Source organism: Polyodon spathula, chromosome 1 (assembly GCF_017654505.1).
Source record: "Polyodon spathula isolate WHYD16114869_AA chromosome 1, ASM1765450v1, whole genome shotgun sequence".
NCBI lineage: Eukaryota > Metazoa > Chordata > Actinopteri > Acipenseriformes > Polyodontidae > Polyodon > Polyodon spathula.
Window position 1 is genome coordinate 67075992 of NC_054534.1, and position 23603 is coordinate 67099594.

Consider the following 23603-nt stretch of genomic DNA (forward strand, 5'->3'; position numbering starts at 1 on the left):
TATGATTTATTATTTCCAGAGCACCTGCAAATGCACCTGCAGTGGACTGTGTCCTGGACTGGTATAACCATGGTCTTGTTTACCGCTGCCGATATGCAAGCCACGGACAATCGCGCCCTCTGCGGGCTGAAATAAATCAGTGCGCCTGAGCAGCGTTACAATTAAAAGTTCTGTCTCCTTGTCAGTGAATTGCCCGCCACCCTTCCACAGGTAGTTATTCTGCAACTAATCTGCAGGGACTGTATCAAAGCAACAATGTTAATTTTCTAAACCAGTAAAAATAAATTAAGAAGAAAAAAAATTATTCCAGTATCGCAAGTCCACAGAACTAATGGGCACACTCGCTGACATTATCCAGATGCTGCTTATACCATCTGTATTCAAAAATAGGATGTCTTTTAAAATAATTCTTCCTAATGTGCTTCATTTAGGAATAGCATACAGACCCAATAATCTACCCCTACAGGAAGATTCTTTTTTTTTTTTGTTTAAACTCACCTGGAAGTACTTTCGCCCACTTGACGACATTTATCATCTGCTTCCCGGCCAGCTGGTTGAGGCTGGAGAGCAGGTGGTCTGTTGTGTCAGGCTGGGTGTTGTCGTAGCCTGCATACACGACTTCTGGTTCAATGATTTCCAGGACACTGTTGATGGATGGAGGAAGGTATGGCATCACACCGGGAACGTGAGGGACAAGAGTGGTGCTGGTACTTAACTCCTTCTCTGAAGTCAAGAGTGTCTGGCCTTCCTTTGGGCTCCGTAGCGGCAGCTCTTCATTTACCACTTTTATTTTCCCCAGCTTCTTTGACTTCCGTGCTGGAAGAATAATTACAATCTCAGTTGAATCAATTGTAAATATGAGACTGGAATCAAGCCAAAGCCAATGCTGTCTATTGTGAAACACACTTTCAAAAGTTAATGAAGAATCATTAATTCCACCTTAAACAAGCTGGCAATGACAGAACAGTTTTTTTTGTTTGTTTGTTTTTTTTAATTATGTAGGAGACCCAGAAAAATGTAATTATGACTTTATGAAAGATCATTTTGAAAGAATTGTTAAAAGAAGCATTTATCAGAAAGGTAAGGTAAAAACAGATTAAACCTCAGTTTTTAGTGATTTGTGTATATATATATATATATATATTATATATATTATATATATATATATATATATATATATATATATTATGTTGTGTGAACCCCTTTATAAACTTAAACTTTCAAAAAAAACAAAAAAAAAACAGCAGTTGACCAAATCAGTTTCTGAACAGCGTAAATCAAGCATATTATTGTTTACATATACAGTGCCTATAGAAAGTCTACACCCCCTTGAACTTTTTTCACATTTTGTATGGTCAGTGCTTCAGAGTTTCACGCATTTAAATGAGGATTTTTTTTCCACTCATCTACACACCATACTACCCACTGTTAAGGGGAAAAAAGTTTTTATTGAGAAAAAAATTCTATATTAAAAATACAAAACTGAAATATCATAATTGGATAAGTCACCTATGACAGCAATTACAGCTGTTGGGATAGGTCTCTACCAACTTTGCACACCCAGTTTTGGCAATATTTGACCATTCATCTTTACAAAACTGTTCAAGCTCCGTCATGCTCCCTGGGGAGTGTTGATGGACAGCAATCTTTAAGTCATGCCACAAATTTTCGATTGGATTCAGGTCGGGGCTCTGACGGGGCCACTCAAGGACATGTACCTTTTTGTTCCTTAGCCACTCCAGTGTAGCTTTGGTTGTGTGATTTGGGTCGTTGTCATGCTGAAAGGTGAACTTCCATCCCAGTTTCAGCTTTCTTGCAGAGGGCAGCAGATTTTCCTCAAGGACTTCTTTGTACTTTGCTCCATTCATTTTTCCTTCTATCCCGACAAGTGCCCCAGTCCCCGATGATGAGAAACATCCCCATAACATGATCCTGCCACCACAATGCTTCACAGTAGGGATGCTGTTCTTTGGGTGATGCACTGTGTTGGGTTTATGTCAAACATAACGCTTTGCATTTAGGCCAAAAAGTTCCATTTTAGTTTTGTTAGACCACAAAATGTTTTGCCACATGGCTACAGAATCTCCTGAGTGTTTTTTTACATACTTCAAACGGGTTTCAAGGTGGGCTTTCTTGAGTAATGGCTTGTTTCTTGCCACCCTACCATACAGGCCAGATTTGCGGAGCGCTTGGGATATAAGGCAACAAAAGGTGAACATTTTGAAAAGGGCTGTAGACTTTCTATAGGCACTGTAAATTAAATAATGAAGTCCCCAGTTGGTCTCTGTTAAGCTGAAATATGTATAAACAGTCCTGCTGCTTCTGTGATAAATTAGGTGACACACATGCTTTCTCGATTGGCAAGGCAATCTCGTCCATGCTGAAAGCACCATAAAAGACATGAGTACAAACAGGACTAAAGCCAAGCAAGGAGCTTTGTAATATAAAGACCGATAAAGAACTGCTCAGTACAGCCCAAAGGAGGTGATCAGTTTGGTCTTATGAATACTGTCCTGGAAGTTTGATAGAAAGATACATACAGTGCTTCATCATAACAAATATTAAGTCAAGGGGAAAAACTGACCAAACTGCTTTTAAATGCATTTTGTGAAAATGCAACCTCTTTTACATCTCATTGCTAAGAGCGTGGCAGGATTCACTTGCTAATAGCATCACAGCACCACATGATCCAGCAGGGGCCTGATTTTGTGGGTTACTTTGTCAAATGTCCTAAGACATTTGTTGCCATCAGGTAAAATGCAGCAACAGGCTTAGCAGCTGACCTGACTCTGACCAGAGAAGCAGCCTTCACACCAACTAAAAATGCAAAGCAAAGTTACAAGTACAATTCTATATACCATACCAACGTTACCAGACTATGAGCCCAGACATATGAATCATATTCATCTTTTATTTTAAATGACTCATGTCCGCTTGCACATTACTGAAATATTTTAACAAAATAAAGCCTGCTTCATTTACGAACGCACCTAAATTAATCCCATGTTTATTTGTTTTTTTACAGGCAAACAAAAATGACAAATGTATAATTAAAGTGCACCCAATTATTGTCAACATTTAAAAAAATACAAACTGGATTTAAAAAGCACTGTATTAGCCACCACTCTCCTTGTAAGTCAATCCAGACCTGGAGAAAAACCACTGAGACCATTAATCTCATTACATGGGTATACTGGGAGACAGCGCTGAGCAATCACTCATTTCAAACACATTTTACAAACACCCTGCAAGTTAAAAACACATACAGCAAGGTATTAGGTAATGCCTTAGTTTGGTCTTAAAATGTGATACTGGGTGATCATGTTTTTATTTACTGAAAAATCATTCCAATCTCCCTGCTAAACTAGAGCACAGAGAGTGTATGTTTAGCGCGATGCCTGCTTTCTACTCCAAATCACATTTGCGTCTGTTATTTAATTTAAATCAAGGTCAAAACAAACGGTGGCAGTTTAATCAGATAAAGTAGAAATCTTCTGTGGCAAACATGCATAAACACACATGCATTAACACATTGGCCACATTCAAGATGACATTTAATATTAGCGTTCTTTAATCTAAGAACTTCAAGCTTCTTTTCTCCACGCACTGTAATTTGCAACTCCTTATGATCATGATGAAATACAGAGGAAATCAGACATGCATTAAATGTCATAATCTAATCTGTTACCCTGGAGACAAATGCGACAAGCTACTGCAGCCTCCAGACTGTGACTCGAAAAATCACAGCATTTGATTCCATTTATATATTTATACAGAGCTTAAAGACTTGCTTTTATTAATTGAACTTACTATTTCGTTTTCCTCATTCTTATTTGTATTATTTTTGCAGGCAAACAAATACACAGTGAATTTCACATCATACAGGGCGTGCAATATTTAATACACTTAACACTGACCCCTTCCCCAGAATCTCTTAAGCAGAAGACAACCCCTGTGAAATAAACCATTAGTATTCATCAAGTAAAACATCACTCTTTATAAAGTTCACTGCATTCATTTAGATAATTAAAGTATCAAACCTTTTTTTCATTTTTTATTTTGTTAAAAATTTCCTGGGAATTTCTTAGTGTTTAATACAAAAAAAAACACAAAAAAAAAACAAACAAGCAAATTGGTGAAGAAAATTAACTTCACGTTTTTTGGGGGGGGGGGGGGGGGGGGGGGGTACAGTCTTTATATGGGCAATTCTGACACAATACAGATTTTCACAATTTTCATTCAGATGTAAAAATGGCAGATGCCATACTGATGAAAAAGATATTGAAGCTTGTCCAACAAACAAGGGATGTTCTGAGATCCTCACCTGACCAGAGGTGATGCAGGTTTAACCCAAGCAGGGCCTATTTTAATAAAGGTGGCCCAGAGAAGCTTTGAATCAAACCCAATTACAATCTCAGCACCACGAGGGGCCTTTGCTTGTTTGGTCAAAAAATACTCTTTACTGTCTTTAACAGTGGTAGAAAGCACCTCAATGTGCCACAGATACGGGATCCTTATATGTATTAAATAAAACAACATTTCACAAAAACACTGTTCTGTAGGTTAATATATTTAGGGACTATCTGCAAAAGCAAACAGTTCAAGCAAGCGAGTCATCTAGTGCCCTGGCCAAATTCCAATACTGGCTAAACTCCCACTGCCATCAGTTTCCACATTCCCAATATATAGGGAAGAGATATTCTTGGAACTGAGATGTTTCAGAAACTGCAGACTGATCTAGTATTACAGGCCAAATACCTCAAAACAGCACACAAGTAAACTTATCTCATAAGCCAGTATGTACAGTATATTGACTCCTAGCTTTTATATCTTTTTCCATGTAACAGCACTATTTAACTGGTTTTCCTAGGGTGGTATTTTTGCAAAGAATGAAATTACCAAAACTTAAGAACTTACATTTACTGTGCCTATCAACTGGAGCATACAGCAAAAAATAAACACATACATAAGATCGAAACGAGAAACTCTATACGTTTTTCAAAAAAGCTGTCATGTGCCCCTGCTGATTTTAATGTTTTCTGAATGGAACCCCTTCTTCGAGACAATCTGTGGCCACAGAAAGCAGCTAATTCAGTGACACAGGCGTCAGCCGCATGGGTGTAGTCCTATAATCCTTTTTCTCATTCTTTTATGCCTCCCCTTTTTTAAACTGCGGTGAATGTTTTATTTCCATAACGGCAGAACAAATTGACCAAGCAACTATATAATCAGCCAATAAAAACAACCCTTCCGGACTATTACAGCACTCTAACAACTGCAAAAAACAAGGATTGAGATTTTTGGACACAAAACAACGTTTTGTATTTCAATTCGTAATGTTATCGTGCACCGATTTTTTGACATAAAAATTTTATATATATATATTTATATTATATATATATATATATATAAAATCACAAGACAGGAAATAAGCTAAGCATTTTAGCACTGGAGTTAGTATTGATTTATTATTAAGTTAGTTATTACACTGGGGTAACTGACCTTGTCCTATACACATAAAGCAGAGCACAGCAAGCAGAAAAGACGACTGGGTACTCAGTTGTGATTGCTATCATGCTCTCCATATTACGACTGTATTCAGATTGGTCTAATTTAGCTTTGCACTGTTATCTGGACAGAAAGGTTCCTGTCACAACTCAAGCAAACAGAAGTACACATACAGTACCTCCTAAGTTCATTCCAGCCTGGAGACACTTCCGTACCCGGCAAGCAGGGCAGTTTTTCCGTCGAATCTTGTCAATAATACAGTCATTTCTTCCTGCACACAGGTAGTTGTGCTGTCCTGGGTCAAAAGCAAAAAGAACAGGAATGTTAGCTTGACAAGCAAACACATTTCACTATGTCAGTGAGACATCAGGAAGAATCCAGATTTAAAATACATAGGCTGTAGAGCTGTACCTTTTACTATAGGTGCAAAATTGTGCTGTACAAAATACAAAATACAGAGAAAAATACTTAAGTAGCACATTACAGTAGTGATACAGTATTTAACAGGCTTGTGGTAAGAACTACAGGAGGTAGAAGTACAGTGTTTAATTAGTCTTTTTCAAATAAAGGGGCTGCCGCTATAATAAAATGTATGGAACACGTTTTTACAACTTTTATCTGAGTGAACCCAAACAGCCAGCAATGCAAAGCTTCCACAACCCTTTTAGCTGACTGAAACGTGCCTCCTTTGAAAACAACACAGTTTGCTGGTAAAATAAATGAATATAACAAACTAAAGCTACAGGCTATTTGGTAGCAGTCTGGCAGTGATAGCTGCAGTAGCAGCCGAAGCTCAATCTATTTCTGGCAGGGTCACATGACTGTTACATAAGACCATTTTTCTTGCTCTGAAAACCAGCAGCGGCAACACAGGAAACGTGATGCTCCCTTGTATTCTGAGTAAAGTAAATATAGATATTTATCATTGGAACGCTTTCTATTCCCATGAATCTGGTTAATTATTGTCAGAAACAATTATACATTCACAGATAACAAACTTCCTGTGTTTGTTTTTAACTTGCTTATCCCACATTTGCTTAGGTTGGCCATACCGATCATACAGTAGTAGTGCACATTTCTAATGGGCTTGGTATAAGAACATGACAAGGGCAGCTATTAAATAATTATATAATTAATACATTTCCTTGCCTTTTAAACAGCATTCCCACAAGTCATTATGGTTTTTCGATTGAGGTGAAAATATTATTATTATTATTATTATTAATTAGTCATTTAGCAGATGTTTTTATTAAAAGTGACTTACAGAGACTAAGGGTGAATTATGCATCCACAACTGCTGCAGAGTCACTTACAAAAGGACCTCGGTTTTATGTCTCATCTGAAGGATGGAGCACAAAGTGGTTAAGTGGCTTGCTCACAGTCATACACAGTTAGCCAGTGGTTGAGCTGGGATTAGAACTGGGGGCCTCCTGCTATCAAGCATTCTTTAACCACTGCTCACCTTTTTCCTACCACAACTCTATACTTCACTTCTGTTTTAATAGGACCCTATCTGAAATTTCTACTTGTGTTCCATTTTCTAATTGGCTTAGTAGCCAAGGCTTTTTATACTGAACTATAAGAACATGACAACAAGGGTAGCTATTAAATAAAAATGTTTTTTTTTAAATAATATGTGCCTTGTTTTTAGGTTAATCAGAATCGCTTCAATGTAACATGAAATTCATAAATAAATGTATGCGGTAAAATTATATGATTCTTAACATCAATTACTTTTCAAAGAAAGGATGTCAGGAGTCGATGCTATGATCTTAAGAACTGTAAACTAAGGATTTATTGATTGATCTAAACGGGGAGCTTTGCTTGTTGCTGAGTTTATTCTGCAACTTCAGAGTGTATCTGAACAGCAATACACTATAGGATTCTTATAGTTAATATTGTAACTGCAGTTCAGCATCACCACCTATGGTACGTTACTATAATCTGTCGGTACAATCTGTTACAGATAAACATATAAACCACAGTTGTTTACACATTTTAGTTTATTGATGATGATGATTCAGACTGTAGCTCCTATTCAGAAAGATATTTTGGTGAGTTTAGCCAAGCTATCCAGATTGGATTAGATTTCCCTGTAAACAGCCTGTCCTAAAGTACAATTGTCTACTTTAACCTTCAGGTTGAATCAAGCGTGGACCATGTAGATCTAATCCGCAACCTCCCACTAGTTCAGGGGTACTAATACAAATACACAGGCACCTTTCTATCAGTATACAAAGTTATAGTCCTGCATTTTCAATCTCTTTCAAAATCAGATCTCATAGACTCCAAAGGCAGTGCAGCATGCATTACTTTTTATTTATACAGCTGCAATATCGTTGGCATGGATTTTAAACACCTAACAGAAACTGTTTGGATTGGATATCATGTTTTGAAAAAGGATTCAGATTTGCATCACTTCAGATGGGTCTAGAACAAAAAAATGGTCTAGACTGTGTATTTGAACACTTGTTTGGGGTCAAGTAAGAAAATGTACTTCCGATCTCTTCTGGGAGGGACTTTAGGTTTTACCTACTGCATTCCTTTTCAAATGGATCTTGATTAAAAAAAAAAAGATTTTCTAAAGAACGAATTTTGGTGTTTTAGATATTTTTTTTCCCCCCTGTCTAAATTTTGAACATTATAAAACAGTAAAAGCTTTATAAGGTTGCATAAGGTAAGAAAAAAAAAACAGTACAAGCAATTGGGCAATTAATACCTGAAAATCTTTTTTGCAAGGCTTAAAAGTCCAATATACATATACAGTGCTACCCCGTTATAATGCGACCTGTTATAGTGCGAATCGGTTATGACATGGTAAGGTTATGGCTCACATTTCCACCATAATGCAATTTGACTCAGAAACATTGGGTGAACGTTCCAGATATAAAGTATGAAGCAGGCAGACAGCAAAAAACTAAAATCTCTCTCTGTTAAAATGGACAGAGTAAGAAAAGGTGAAACTCAAGCAGCAGTTTCAAAAGATATAAATGTTGCAGAATCTACACTGTGTGGATGGCTAAAAGAGGAAGAAAAACTAAGAGGTTTTCTTAATAATATTGACTCCAAAGCGAGACAAGCTGCTGTGTAAACGTGCTGCTGTGAAGTACAAGACTGTTTGTTGTTTTTTGTGTGGCCCAGGTGAACAGGGGCTGGGAATAATAAACTCAATAAACAGTGGATTCGAGTACCTGCAAATTGTGTGTGTCTCCTTCCTTCATTTTCCACCCTACGCTACAATACTAATTTAGCTTGTGAGAATTTTGAATCATTTCGGGAACAAAAATGGCAATATTAGTTATGAGGCGAAACACAAATAACACTGTCTCCTAATTATGGACCCCAGCAACTGCATTATGAAGGGGTAGCACTGTATAAGCCAAGCTAATTTCATACAATCATTTCTTTGTATGTTCCCAGGAAGACTGGATTTAAAAAAAAAAAATCCGGGTGCACTGGGGGGACACGGGAGAGATGGTAGGCACATCACCGAAGATGGACTGCCTTATTATGCCTTCTGTAGGCCAGGGTACTTGCAAAACTACAACGGCCCTCGATCAGTGGAAGAAGTGCTGTCAGACTCCACGGCCTCAGACAAAAACACCAGCTCCTGTTCGCCTGCCTCCTCTGGTTCACAAAACTTGCAGAAGCTGCGATTATCTAGCACTTCCTTGGCGTGGTCTGGCACCAGACAGGAAGAGCTTCTGCCTGCTGGTCCTCAATAGGCAGATTGACCCTGCATGTCTCACAGAGGTAAAACCCAGGCACACAAGAAGCAAGAAAAGCAGTGTACAGTATACAGCTGTACAATTTTTGCCTCAATCTACCTGTAGATTTCGACTGGGCGGGTCAAAATCCGAGCGAGATCGGTTTGGTACCAGACCGGTAACTGGAGCACTGGTCGATACTGGACCACTGTGTAGGACTGGGTCGGTACCGGTTCAAAGACTGTAGCACTAGGTCGATACCGCGTCGGAACTGGGATGGTACCTGATCACTTCGGTACCGTTTCAGTGATTTTAGCACTGGTTCGGTACAGTACAGTACTGGGTCAGTTTGGTGACTTTAGCACCAGGCTGGCATGGGTACGGTCCGGCACAGCAACAGGACAGTGCCGGGACCGGTGCGGTAATCTCTCCCCTGGTTCAGTACTACTAGGGTACCGGGTCAGGAGCGGAGCGGGTCAGTGACCTCCACCGGTTCGCAGCCCCCGTGGGTGGCAACGTACAGGGATGTCCACCTGTACTAACCACCCAGCCAGTATCACACACAAGACTGAGGGAACCTGCTTGTTAGAATGGTACTAACAGCCTTCGTAATGGTGATGCTAAAGCTGTCACCAAAATGGAATCACGATACTGTGGAAAAGATTACAAGGAATCACAACCGAAGCAAGTATCTGCTCTTGCTGCACGTGTGCTGAGCACCACATTGCACACAAGCCTGCGAATAGTCTCTTTAAAAAAAACTGAAAACACTTTCTCAACAAATACAGTAATTTAAGCAATAACATAAATAATATAAAGCGAGAAATAGATAACTCCAGCCGGAGCTATTGCAGCCCGGGGGGTCAGCACAAAGTCAGACGACTTCTGTTGCTGGATCCCTGGGAAGGAGCGATTCTAGCCGCTGGATCACGCCTGGCACAAGGCCGGAGTGGGATGTAACAAGCAACAGGCTGTAGTGCAGAAAATACATGCAATTAGTAAACTATTAGTGATTATATTAATATCACATGTAATTTGTGTAAAAACACAATAAATGCGAAATATAACAGATAGAAGTAACAAGTACTTATCGGAACAAAGCTCTCGTCAAGTCAGTCATGAAAGGAAAAATGGCAATATCTGTTTGTGCCCTCGGGGGCGGGCCTTGACTGCGTCACTGGCTCGAAGAGTAGCTTTGGTATATCTTATTAAGGTTTCGGGTCTCTACAAGGTAAATACCCATACGGTAATGGTTACATTTCGTACCTGAAAGGGAACTCAGCTTCAGTTTTACACTGAAAATGACTCAGCATTAAAATGTTTGCCAATTTCTATTTTACCAAAGGGCAAAAACCTTCCATACCTTTAACTAAAGGCTTACAGTCAAGGTAAATGGTATGTTGGTATGTGACCTTCTGTCCCACTAATATAAAGGATCAACACATCAGAATACCCCTGGGGTGCTGACACAGCACTGACATAGGCAGCTTAAACTCAAATTAGAGGTCAAATTATTATTTATTTAAATAAGTAGACAACTGTTTTTGGCTAATGCATTTAATAGTGTTATGGGTTCAGGTGTTTTGTGCTTATGTTATTTTACATTAAGGAGGATTTTTGGTCCTACTCTGTGATACTAGGCTTGAATGATACCCATTATGATGGAAATGCGTACGATTGGCAATGGTCACGTATGCTTAGATTTGTGAAAAGATGGTCTGGGGAGAGAAAATAACACTAGCCATGAAAAAAGTACTACTAGGAGTAGGAATGACAATAAAGGGTAAACTGCATTACTCAAACTATGCCAAGTATGGAAAAATGAGAACTCATTAGTAATTTGTATGTCAAACCTACTAACAACTCATCATTTCTAGACTGAAATGATAGTCTGTACTGGTAAGGGTGAGAAAGTATTCTAATTCCACCTCAAGAGATAAGATACAAAGAATGCAGTTTTACAAAATCAAAACAAAAACAAATATTTGGAAAGCTTGCAACGCGTCAGAAAGCCAATAAAACAACTATGTGTACAGAAATGTCTTTGGACAAATACTAAATATGTAAATATAATTATCAATATAAAAATATGACTATATGAATATAAATCATGTACAGTGGCTCTCAAAATTATTCACCCCCCTTGGACTTTTCCACAGTTTATTGTTCTACAACATGGAATCAAAATGAATTTAATTAGGAGTTTTTGCCACTGATCAACACAAAAAAAGTCCATAATGTCAAAGTGAAAATTAAATATACAAATTGCCCTAAAATAATTACAAATACAATACAGAAAATAATTGATTGCATAAGTATTCACCCCCTTTTGAGTCAGTATTTGGTAGAGGCACCTTTGGCAGCAATTACAACCATAAGTCTATTTGGATAAGTCTCTACCAGCTTTGCACATCTGGACACTGCAATTTTTGCCCATTCTTCTTTGCAAAATTGCTCAAGCTCCGTCAAGTTGGATGGGGACCTTTGGTGAACAGCAATTTTCAACTCTTTCCACATATTCTCACTTCGATTGAGGTCCGGGCTTTGACTGGGCCACTCCAGGACATTGACCTTTTTGTTTTTAAGCAACTCCAGTGTGGCTTTGGCTGTATGTTTGGGGTCATTGTCCTGCTGGAAGATGAATCTTCTCCCAAGTCCCAGGTCTCTTGCAGACTTCAGCAGATTTTCCTCCAGGATTTCTCTGTACTTTGCTACATCCATTTTGCCCTCTATCTTCACAAGCTTTCCAGGCCCTGACGCAGAAAAGCATCCCCATAGCATGATCCTGCCACCACCATGCTTCACGGTAGGGATGGTGTTCTCAGGATGATGTGCAGTGTTAAGCCTGTGCCAAACATAGTGCTTAGCGTTGAGGCCAAAAAGCTCTATTTTGGTCTCATCAGACCATAGAATCTTCTTCTCAGCGTCTCCCACATGCCTTCTGGCAAACTCTAGCCGAGTTATTTTCAACAATGGCTTCTTTTTGCCAATCTCCCATAAAAGCGAGTTTTGTGAAGCACCCAGGTTATTGTTGCCGTATGGACAGTGTCTCCCAGCTCAGCCGTGGAAGACTGTAACTCCTTTAGAGTTGCCATAGGCCTCTTGGTGGCCTCACTGACTAGTGCCCTTCTTGCCCGGATACTCAGTTTTTGAGGACGGCCTGTTCTAGACAGATTCACAGTTGTGCCATATTCTCTCCATATCTTAATAATAGACTTTACTGTGCTCTGGGGGATATTCAATGCCTTGGAAATGTTCTTATATCCTATCCCTGATTGGTGCGTTTGAAGAACCTTATTCTGGATTTGCTTTGAATGTTCCTTCATCTTCATGATGTAGTTTTTGTTAGGAAAACGTACTAACCAACTGTGGGGCCTCCCAGTGTCTGGTGTATTTAACCTGAAATCATGTGAAACACCTTAATTGCACACAAGTGGACTCCATTCAACTAATTATGTGACAATTGGTTGCACCAGAGCTTATTTAGGTGTGCCATAGCAAAGGGGGTGAATAGTTATGCAATCAATTATTTTCTGTTTTATATTTGTAATTAATTTAGAACAATTTGTAGATTTTATTTTTCACTTTGACATTATGGACTTTTTTTGTGTTGATCAGTGGCAAAAGCACTTAAATAAATCCATTTTGATTCCATGTTGTAACACAATAAAATGTGGAAAAGTCCAAGGGGGGGTGAATATTTTTGAGAGCCACTGTAATATGTAGACTACTAAGAAAGCATTAATTTGAAGGAAGAAGCCATGGACACTGGCACATAATTTTTTTGTTTCAGTACGTAGGTTATAGACTAGACTGTTATTTACTAGACGGTTATTTACTAGACTGTGAAAAAGTCAACAACAATATAGAACAGTTCTTTATAAAAAAAAAAAAAAAAAAAACTGCATTGTGCTCACACATTGAAAATACATTCTTTAAATATCTAATATACTGTAATATAGTAATCAATGACAGCTTTGTGAACAGAGCCCCAAGTCTAACATGAACTAATTAGCACAACTGTACAATTCACATGTTTAGGTTTAATTTATTGATTTAGGCTCAAAGTAAAGATTCCATTCCTAAAATTATTTCTCAAATTTATGAGACTATCAAATGGAAATGACCAGTATGAAATCAGAACCATAGCCTGGCCTTGGAAATTGTTCTTATAGTAAAGCTTAAAGTTATTCTCCAATACAGGACTTGAACATAATAAAGACCTATGATTGTTTCAGGTTCAACTACTTGGGACCACACTATGAAAACAAAAAGAACACACACACTTGACTTGATGCTAAATATAAACAAGAATGTACCATAGATATCCAGCCACAGCATTAGAACTATAACTATCATGAAAAGGTAATGACCTACATCCACTGTATGTACTTACCTTAACTTGCAAACAGGTTCCTAATTATACCCCCTGATTCTAATATTTTCAATAACTTACAGAAAAAGAATGTCCCAACCGAGTTACATCACAACTCAGTAAGTAAAAAAAAAAAAAAAAAAGTAAGTTTTAACTCTGAAGTGTGACTTGTATATTGTCGGTTGTACTATATGCTCACAGCTAGTGATATGTATCACAAATGGGGGACAATAATGTTTCTGAAGCTTATTTCAAAGCCTTTTTTTTTGGTTTGATTAACTTCCCAAAGCACACATTTTTATAACAATGCACCATACCATACTGTATATCTGCATGTCCCTGCTGCACAGGCTCCAACAGTGTTCCTAAAGTTCTACTTGTGCTTTTCTAAATATCATTGCTGACTCATTCACTTGAAAAGCAATACTCTGCTGCATTGAGGTCAGGTAAGGTAACCAAAGTACACAGTGCACATCTAGCTAAACAGCTGCAGCACAGCCTGCATCATATCAATGGAATCTTCAATGTTTGCACTACACATCTTGTTTGTTTAAACAAAAATGTTTATGAATACACATCATCACTGTTTTTAATATGGTTTAACATAACTTAAACTCACAAGTTATTTAGTACTGACTGTAAAAGACGGAATCAACATATGGAGACATTTGACACATTGTTGTCAACAGTCGTGGTTATATAGAATATGAGAACGTTCTATTTCAATTAGACATTGTTAATGATACTGTGGCAGAGCAAAGCTCTGCCCTTTTTAAATTGGCAGGGATGGGGTTAATTTCCCCTACCTGCCTGGGTTTATTACGTTCAGGTGGCTGGGGTTGATTAGTTGATTAGGTTAACAGGTAGGGGAAATTAACCCCATCCCTGCCAATTTAAAAAGGGCAGAGCTTTGCTCTGCCACAGATACCTAGGCTCAAATTTGCATAGTGACCGAATTACCCCACCCACATACTAGAGGGAGTGTCCTCCTGAGAAGGACTAGGAAGATGTAATGGCAGACTATTCACACAAGCCAATATATAACTTGACAGAGAAGACATACCTTCTACGGCTCTTTTGAAGAAAACCTTGCAGCTGCCACAGGTAACGACCCCATAGTGACATCCAGACGCCTCGTCCCCACACACCAAGCACACCTTTGCAGGTGCTGATGAACTGGAAGAGGAATTTCTCATGGACGAGCTGGAAACAAACGTGCAAACAAAAGTTTATTAGACATAAAGATAATTACTTATGTGGTACAAAGAATCTATATTTTAGTTAGCTCACTGGGCCAGCTGCAAAAAATATGGGAAATTACTTCTTTGGTGAAGAGATAAGCAAGTCAGTAAGTTCTGTAGGGTTTTTTGCAGGTATCTCATAAAATCATCCTCAGGAAATCAGCAGCTTATGCACCAGATCCTTCTATCTAGTAGTGCTCTATCCTGTGGGGACCTAGTTCACAGTATTTTAAGGACTGAACCCCTGCTTTTCGTTTTTATCTTTAATAAGGACCCTTTGATAGAAAAAAACCCTTTCCAAACACATGCCATTCAGTTTTGTGCCTTTCCCTTGCTTTCTCAAAGCTGCTTCAGCGAGAATAAACTCTTCATTAGTAAACTGCAATCTGAAAGCTATAGTCTGACAGAACCTGGGACTTCATGTTGCTATGCAAGTTGTGATGGTGACAGATGAAGGTCAGAAGCACAGCAGGTCAGAATAACCAAATCATAACCAGCAGCGACAGATGGAAGGGTTAGCTGTGGTCAGTTGATTTCTGGTACAGAAGAGAGAGTGTATCTCACAGCTCTCCTGTGCAAGCACAAACCAGAAGTAGGCTTACCATAGCCTCTGATATTTTACAAAATCAGGATGTTGCAGGATTTTGGTGATTTTGCAACATAAATTACAGGAGGAACCAATTTGTGCAACTGTCTTTTTGGTGACCTTGATGGGCCCCTTAGTTGTCACTCTCTCTCTCTGTAAACTGCAGGCCCCATAAACTACAACGCACCTCTTAAAGAGATGAATGCTTTGCCATTTAAAATATAAGTACGTCTGACACAAACTCCAAAACACACCTAAACAAGACAAAAATAAGGCCTGCATATTCTATGTGTTGCTGATTTGGCAGAAATGGCACAGAGATACTTTTACAGGTGGTAAAAAAAATAAGGTCACACTAGCATGCACTGGTATTTTGATGATCATTTTTCACTGTCACAAACCCCACAACTCCACTAATAATATTAACACGGGGGGGGGGGGGGGGGGGGGGGGGGGGGTTGCAGACAGTGCTCAGTTTTTTAAAATTAAAATTATTAGTGTTAGCGTGTATTTTGTATATTTCAAACATATTCTACCATAGCACTTCTCTTCCACTGTCTGGTGCACTAGGTATTCAGTACATATTTTACTGAAGCACTACAACCACTATATGTGGGCAAAAATATCCTTCTGGGGGCAGTGCTTTGGACACTATACCCTGCTCCATACACTCCAGCAGCGCCATATACAGTTGCTACGTACAAAGATTTGGCAGTGGATTTTAATACAACAACTTCTGTTAACGTAATATGCATTATACAAATCCAAAGATTCAATTTCTACATGTGAGTAACATTTAAAGTGTGATTTATAGTATTCACACATTGTCAAACTGTTTCTAAGAAAAGAAAAAAAAAAAAAACACAGCACAATACTAGCACAAGCAAATCACACGGACAAATTCAATTAAACGGCGACGCATGTGCAGATCTTGAAATAATGTAAAATTCGGCACGACATCAGCAACACTTTATGGAGGCCAATAGCCCAACATGCAAATAGCATTTGGTACCTAAACGCCAATCAATGGAATAAACTGGTTAAATAATACAATGACTGGTCTGTATAGGGTTTATTGTATCTTAATATAAAATAAACTTGATCATTGTGTTTGTATTTTTAGCAGTATTAGTGATTATGATATATATATATATATATATAATTATGCTATATATATATATATATCGTATATATATAGATATATATATATATATAATATATATATAATATATATAATATATATATGGCATATTATATATATATATATATATTAATATATTATATATACTATATTATATATATATATATATATATATATATTATATATATGTGTGTGTAATGAGGGTACTGATATTTAGGAATCAGGAACGAGTATTATACGATATAGAGACAAAATGAAGGATATCCACACCATATGGAATTAATTTTATACTATAAATTAATGAATATCAAGCTATTAAATGAAGGCTATCCACACCAACTGGAAGATAATTTTGTTTCTCAAGATATAGCTTTCAAATGCAGGTGCCTGTAATATAATAACATAATAAATGTCTATGTAGGTCACGCTGTCCTACATTCTGAATGTCTCAGGAACTTGCACTAAGTAACCTTACCGTATATATGTGTGTGTGTGTGTGTGTGTGTGTGCGCGTGTGTGTGTGTGTGTGTGTGTGTGTGTTTGTGTGTGTGTGTGTGTCTTACCCTGTGTGACTGTGCTGCAGTACTATCTGTTCCCTAATAGATTCTGTCACCACAGTGAGGGAAAGGGCAGCTAGGTCACATGTAAATGAAGACTGAAACTTGAGTTTCCTGACACTGATGAAGCCAGAATACACTGCTGCCCCGAGAAAAGGTGTTAACATGTACTGTGGCAGCTGCTTCAGCCTTTCCTCAGAAAGTGTCACTATAAGAACGTGTTGCTGTCCGATTTTAATAGGGTTCACTTGCTCACCGAACCCCCAGTCTCTTATTAATGAATTGCACTTCAATTCTTCTGGGTGATGTGCATTTCATTTTCCCTCTCTGTTTAATGGGCTGAAGCCAGGTTGTGCTCGTTCAGAAATGTGAGCACCCAGATCTGCCGTGCACATGCGCAGTAGCAGCCAGCCATTAGTCAGGACTGGCTACTATTGGCTTAAAAATGTCTGGATGGAGCGCAGCTGGTTAGCGAACATGGTGATCAGGTAATCAGTGCGGATGTGCCAAGACAACAAAGGCTATAAATTATGAGCTGTACTGCTTTGTCTCTTCTCAGTTTTGCATGGAGTGTTACTTTGCAGAAAGACAGAAAACTTTTAAGCTGTTTAAATATTGAAATAAAAAAAAAATCTAATTATCTTTGTCTAACTTTAAATTAATGTTTATATTAATATTTGTTGAACTTCGTTCTTCTCACAGTATTAATCTGCCTGTTTCTCCTGAGCCTGCTGCTCTGCATCTGAGGTGTGAACACCTAAAAATTTTGGCCACCAACCACCACTGGTTAGCGTTCATTGTTTTAAAAAATAAAAAATAATTAAAATTTGGTTTTAAATCAATTATAATTAGGGCTTCTGATTTTCGCTTTTAACCAATAAAAATGATAAAACACCCCTGATACAAAAAAAATGAAATTGGTGGATTGCCAATAAAACTGGAAAACACAGGAAAAACAGTGGAAACGGTTAATCGATTCACGTTCACGACCCCTTTATCATTAGAGAAAATAAAAAACCTACTAAAAAACAAAAACAAACTACCTGCAGTTGGACAGTGTCCCTCCTTCCTAACTTGTATCTTGCATTGATTCAATCTGAGTACTTTAAACCCACCCCAAGTACTCAGTGGCAGCAAATTCCAACATTTCTATTGGAAACTCTGCTTGCAAGGTTTAAAATTAGATTACAATTGGAATGCTTGTTTGCAGGGTTTAAAGCTATATTACAGTTATAGGGAGAATTTAAAACAGAATTGCAAATTGTGGCAAAATGTAAAAAAATGCCTAGACACACAATGCCTAGATGAATGTGTCTGTGACTATAAGAATATTGTTGTGGAATACATCAAAGGTACAACTTAAGTGTGCAAGTACTGTCGAGTTACTATATTTTGACAGAAAAAAAACGGCCAAGCATTTTGGAAAGTAACCGAAAAAAATAATTTCATACAGTGCATAAAAACGAGATCCAAAACAAGATTACAAGCCTCTCAGCTACCCAGGACTTCTGGAGTTACGCTACATTATAACTGCTCTCCAGCCAACAATCTACCAAAGTTGTTGCGAGACTTATGACTGTGCCTTACTGTGAATAAATCTAACAAGTCAGTACATTCCTAAAGTCCTAAAGTAAATCTGTACTGTATAATCATAATGATTAGAGATAAGTGTCATTCCTGATCAAACTTTTGGAGCATATCTGAACATGAATAGATGTTTTATAACAAACACAGTCCATTGGTCAGACTTATGCACATGGCAATAATAATGTTCTGATGAAGAAACGTTTTGAATAAGAAATCTGAAATTGAGTGGCATTGAGTTTTTTTATTTAAAGAAAAAGAAAAAACGGACTAGTATGAAAATAGATGGTTAGAATGGTTAAAAGATGGTTAAAATAGAATGGTTGTGTAAATGACAGCATGGTACACAGACCGTTAAACAGAGCATGCTCCAAAATGCATTTCTGGAATAGACAGAATTTCTGTAATCCTATGTTTTCTGTCTACACCTAGGGCAAGCATGCTGTTCATCGTGAGTGATGAGCGGCCCCCATCTGTGCAGGTAAAGAGGCCCTGGCTTATACACGACTGACTGCTTGAGGTCAAGCTAGAAAGGCTGTTTGTTTACTGAATGTACAGCACTATAGTTGCAGTTTTTGGCTCAGCTTTGTTCCCAGCCCCATAAAATCACTTTGTTTTACAGTCAAGTACAATTACTGAGAAAATGGTACTGTGCCAAAGGTCAGCTTAACGTTGGAGGAATACTTGAATACTCGGCCCTTAAGTGAACCATGAGCTAGCTGTATGGGATTGATGCAAATAAAATGTCCTGAGCTTGAATTAACTTTATACACTCAGATTTTTTTAAGACAGCAACAAGACCTCTAGTGTTAAATGCAGCATGCCATAGCAGTGTTTTTCTTTTCTTCCAGCAAGCAAGAATCCTAGAACCCAAAGCCAGATGAAGGTATGAAGCATGAAAGAATCAAACTGTCTAAAGAACGTTCAACAAGTCAGCAGTTTGTGTAGTTCACATGGCTACAACATTATAAAAAGACAACTTACATGATTAGTCCCATGTTATAATGAGTTCACTGGCTAATATAACTGTTAAGCAAATTCAAATAATATCCTTAAATGCACCCTCAAATTCCATTAAAAAAAAAAATAATCCAAACATTTCTGTAAAGGCCATTCCTTCGGTTTTGCAGTTTGTGCAACTGCAAGGGCACTGTTTTTCTTTATTCCCTGAAAGAAAGGTGACCTTGGCCAGGTAATGTTTGCTAAGCACCTGAATAAACAATAAATCAAATGTTTGTATTACACTTGATTCAGTGCAGGCCACTTGCCAAGTCCTTGTGACTACAGAGAAACAGCTCTATGTTAAAAAAGGTGCTGAATAACTGGAGTATTTACCAATACACAAATACACAATATCATTGGAAAAAAAAAAGGATTAACACACACTATTGGTTTTGTGTTCCACACAGTAAAAGTAATGTGTAATAAATGTAGTTTATTATAAACTGTTGCAATTTCTAAACAAGATATAAAACAACACACAAAGAGACAATCTAAGAAACATCATGCAGTACTGTGGGTATTTCATGGGTATTTCACGAATGAGGATGTATGAAAACCTGTGGAGCCCCTGAACTTGGCTAATAGGTTGTTTATGTTCATCATCATCAGTGCACTAAACACAGTATTCCATGTATGTTCATGTAGCTGTCATAAGACTATATATATATATATATATAATATATATATATATATATATATATATATATATATATATATATATATATATATATAGATAGATAGATAGATATAGATATATATATATAGAGAGAGAGAGAGAGAGAGAGAGAGAGAGAGAGAGAGAGAGAGACAGATAGTATGGAAAACAAGGAATGTTTAATCCTAAATTAAACCAATTTCCTTCTGCTAAGCAACTTGTCACTCAGTAATTGGATTTAAATGAATGATTCCAGAATGCTTCAGAAAAATGCATTTAACAGTAAATCTTTCCACAGTAGTTGTTAAACCATCGTCTTCAACATCTCATTTTCCTACCATCATATTATTTAACCATTCCCAGTTTTTGCTCTGTAAGGTAAAACATAGACACACACTCATTTAAATAAGTCACACATAAACTTTCAATTTGAGATACCTATCATCAGAATATCTGCAAGACTCATTTCTTCGGGTAAATTTGTGTACAAAGTTAGCTCCTGGAGATGACTGATCCAGCTTTTCAGGTCTGACGGGCTTTCTACCCAAAGCTGACCTGTAATGTCATGCTCTGAAACACACACACACACACACACACACACACACACACACACACACACACACACACACACACACACACACTTGTTGATGCTGCAGGCAAAAAAAATCCTTCTGTTTGAATATACTTTGTTTTTTGTTTTCTTTTTAAACTTTTTTTAAAAAGTTGAAAAGTTGATATTTGTTTGTGGTAATTTCCGAAACATAGCCTCTGGGGCTGGTTTAATATATATTTGAGATGTATCTTTTAAACCTTGAATCTGAGCAACACAGTTCAGGTGTGGAGTTACTTTCTTCTCTCCACAAATGATTGCTCTATATGCTGTTTATATTCATAAATCATTAATGTGTTGTTGCACACACACACAGTAGAGCTGCAAAGCATTTACTGAATATAGTCTACAGTATATAGTGATGTAGGATCTCAGCAAACTTGTAACATGTGTGACGGGGTACAAGCCTATCTGTGGCTGTTTCGTTAGAATTAATGGATATTAAGCATACCTTAATTTCCAAACAGCAAAACAAACCCTACATGATTGCTTTCACTCATATTGCAACTCTGCAGTTGTAGGAAGCTGGCATGGCATCTCTGAGCTTAAAACAGATACTGTCCAGAAAGTGTAGATGTGCAGATTAGATTCATGGTTAGAAATGTAAACACTTCAGTTTATTCATTAGCGTATACCATTGAGCTCAGATGTGTAGAAGGCAGATTATAATTAGGTTTGCTACTTTTCGATATTAATCGGTAAAACCTGTTAAACGCTGAATTCCCCAAAAATGAGACTGAAATAAATGTATAGGATAAACGTTGGTAAAATCACTCTCTATTTTTTTATTTTTATACCAAAAATAACAATTTAGAAATCATCTATAGTTTGTTTAGATTTTATACTTTCTGTCCTGCCTCCTTTCCACTCTGAATGGCTAGGGGTCGTTGTCAATCAACTCAGAGATCTGTTAGTAGAGTTTCACTGTCGTTTCACTAGGTTCTAACAGATCTCGTTGACTGAAACAGTGCTAGAATGCGCTCATTTGTTTAAATGACTGTCAATCATCAAGACCTGTACCAACTGTGCACTTTCATTTCCCAGCTACAGAGCCTGGCATTCAAAGTGCCTACCTGAGGTTAAGGTGTAGGTAGGCTTTTGCTAGGTATACGGTAACAGTTACTAGTTTAATTTGAAAAAAGGGTGCAAGAGGAAAACAGATATTGAGTGTTGTGCACAAACCCCTGACTGACATCTCTGCAGTAGGACTAAGTGGGCTTGTCTGCCTTACCTTCCCGTGACTCCAGCCGTGCTGAAGAATAAGTGTAAGTTAGTTCTGTTCAACTATCTAATGTTTAGTTCTGTGCACATATATATATGATAAAGGAACTTTGATAAATCAGACATTTCTCAACGGCATGAAGAGTGTGGTTTTTTTTTGTTTTGTTTTGTTTTTTTAAAGCACAAAGATCGTTTTCATCCATTCTCTGCTTGAATTGAAAAATAAAGATAAAAAAAAAGTAAATTATTTCTAAAATAAATCAATATTAATCGTCGATTTGGCAAAAAAAATTTAATCGAATAGTAGCAAACTTAGTTATAAACCATAGTAGATAGCAGTGTTTAAACATTAACACAGAACAGCCTCAGCCATTATCAGATTATACAAGAACAATGTTCTGTATCTCCACTTTATTTGAGAAAAGGCACTATGACTTGACAGTAGCATGGAAGCTGTCCAGTATGCTAGTTTGTAACTAGATTCCAATTGAGATTTTGAGATAATGTTGTAATAACACTGCAGTGTTTCTTGGCTAGATTCACGCCTAGGTTTATGTTTACTCTGGTCATTTTTTTCTCGATCTTTCTCTGATCCATTAGAATAAAAATAGCAAAAAAAATGAATATGAAACTAAATATGAGAATATATCAAATGAAAAATATAGTGAATAAAATAATAATTTTGGTTCTGTTATAAATGTAATAAAAATTAACGGAAAGCATTCCTGGGCATGTGATCAAACAAAACAGTGGCCAAACACTTGGCCAAGTAAGCACAAGACTTAGGATAGCTACAGCAGAAAAATCCAGAAAATGTCTAACTAATGTCTTACACGTTCCACAGAATCGAATGTTCGACAGTAGCATCTTATAAGAAAGTCAAATTAATTATGTAAGTTTTTGAATAAATATATAATGAGTATTTAAGTTCAACTGAGGACTATCACTTTATTGCATTACAGGGGAGGGGGTAAAGATGCCACTGCTTGTGTAGGAAACGCAGACAGATGACTAGATTAGAGCTGTTATTCGTTTCATGATTACTTAAGTGTCGCAGTCACCTCAAAATAGTGGCTTAGTCGAAAGAAAAATTCTAAATAGTTTTGTGCATTCTAAAATAGAATTTTGTGCATTCTAAAATGTTTTCGGAACCACTAGGGATGTTCCTAGCTTAAGGTCTTATTACACAAAAGCAATAAGTATCATTATCAAAAAATATTTACTGTTTAATCACAAACTTGTACATTGTTTAATACAACAAAACATGTTCAAATACACCAAGAGGTTTGTGTCTGGCCTACTTTCAGCATGCTTAAAATTATAAAAACTTCATATAACTGCATTAAACAAATACGCATTACATGTAGGCCTACCTTAAATTACGTTTTCTATTATTATTATTATTATTATTATTAT

The 23603-nt window shown here is 37.3% G+C and overlaps 1 protein-coding gene across 1 annotated transcript in view; it reads right to left on the minus strand.

Annotated features, from left to right (window-relative positions):
• nr3c2 (nuclear receptor subfamily 3, group C, member 2) overlaps nt 1-23603 on the minus strand; it is a 106010-nt gene that overhangs the window by 26592 nt on the left and 55815 nt on the right. Inside the window, exons 3-5 of the mRNA XM_041260218.1 lie at nt 14654-14793; nt 5687-5803; nt 499-816 (exon numbers count right to left, since the gene is read on the minus strand). Coding sequence (XP_041116152.1) covers nt 499-816; nt 5687-5803; nt 14654-14793 — 575 coding nt within the window. The remainder of the gene's footprint in view (nt 1-498; nt 817-5686; nt 5804-14653; nt 14794-23603) is intronic.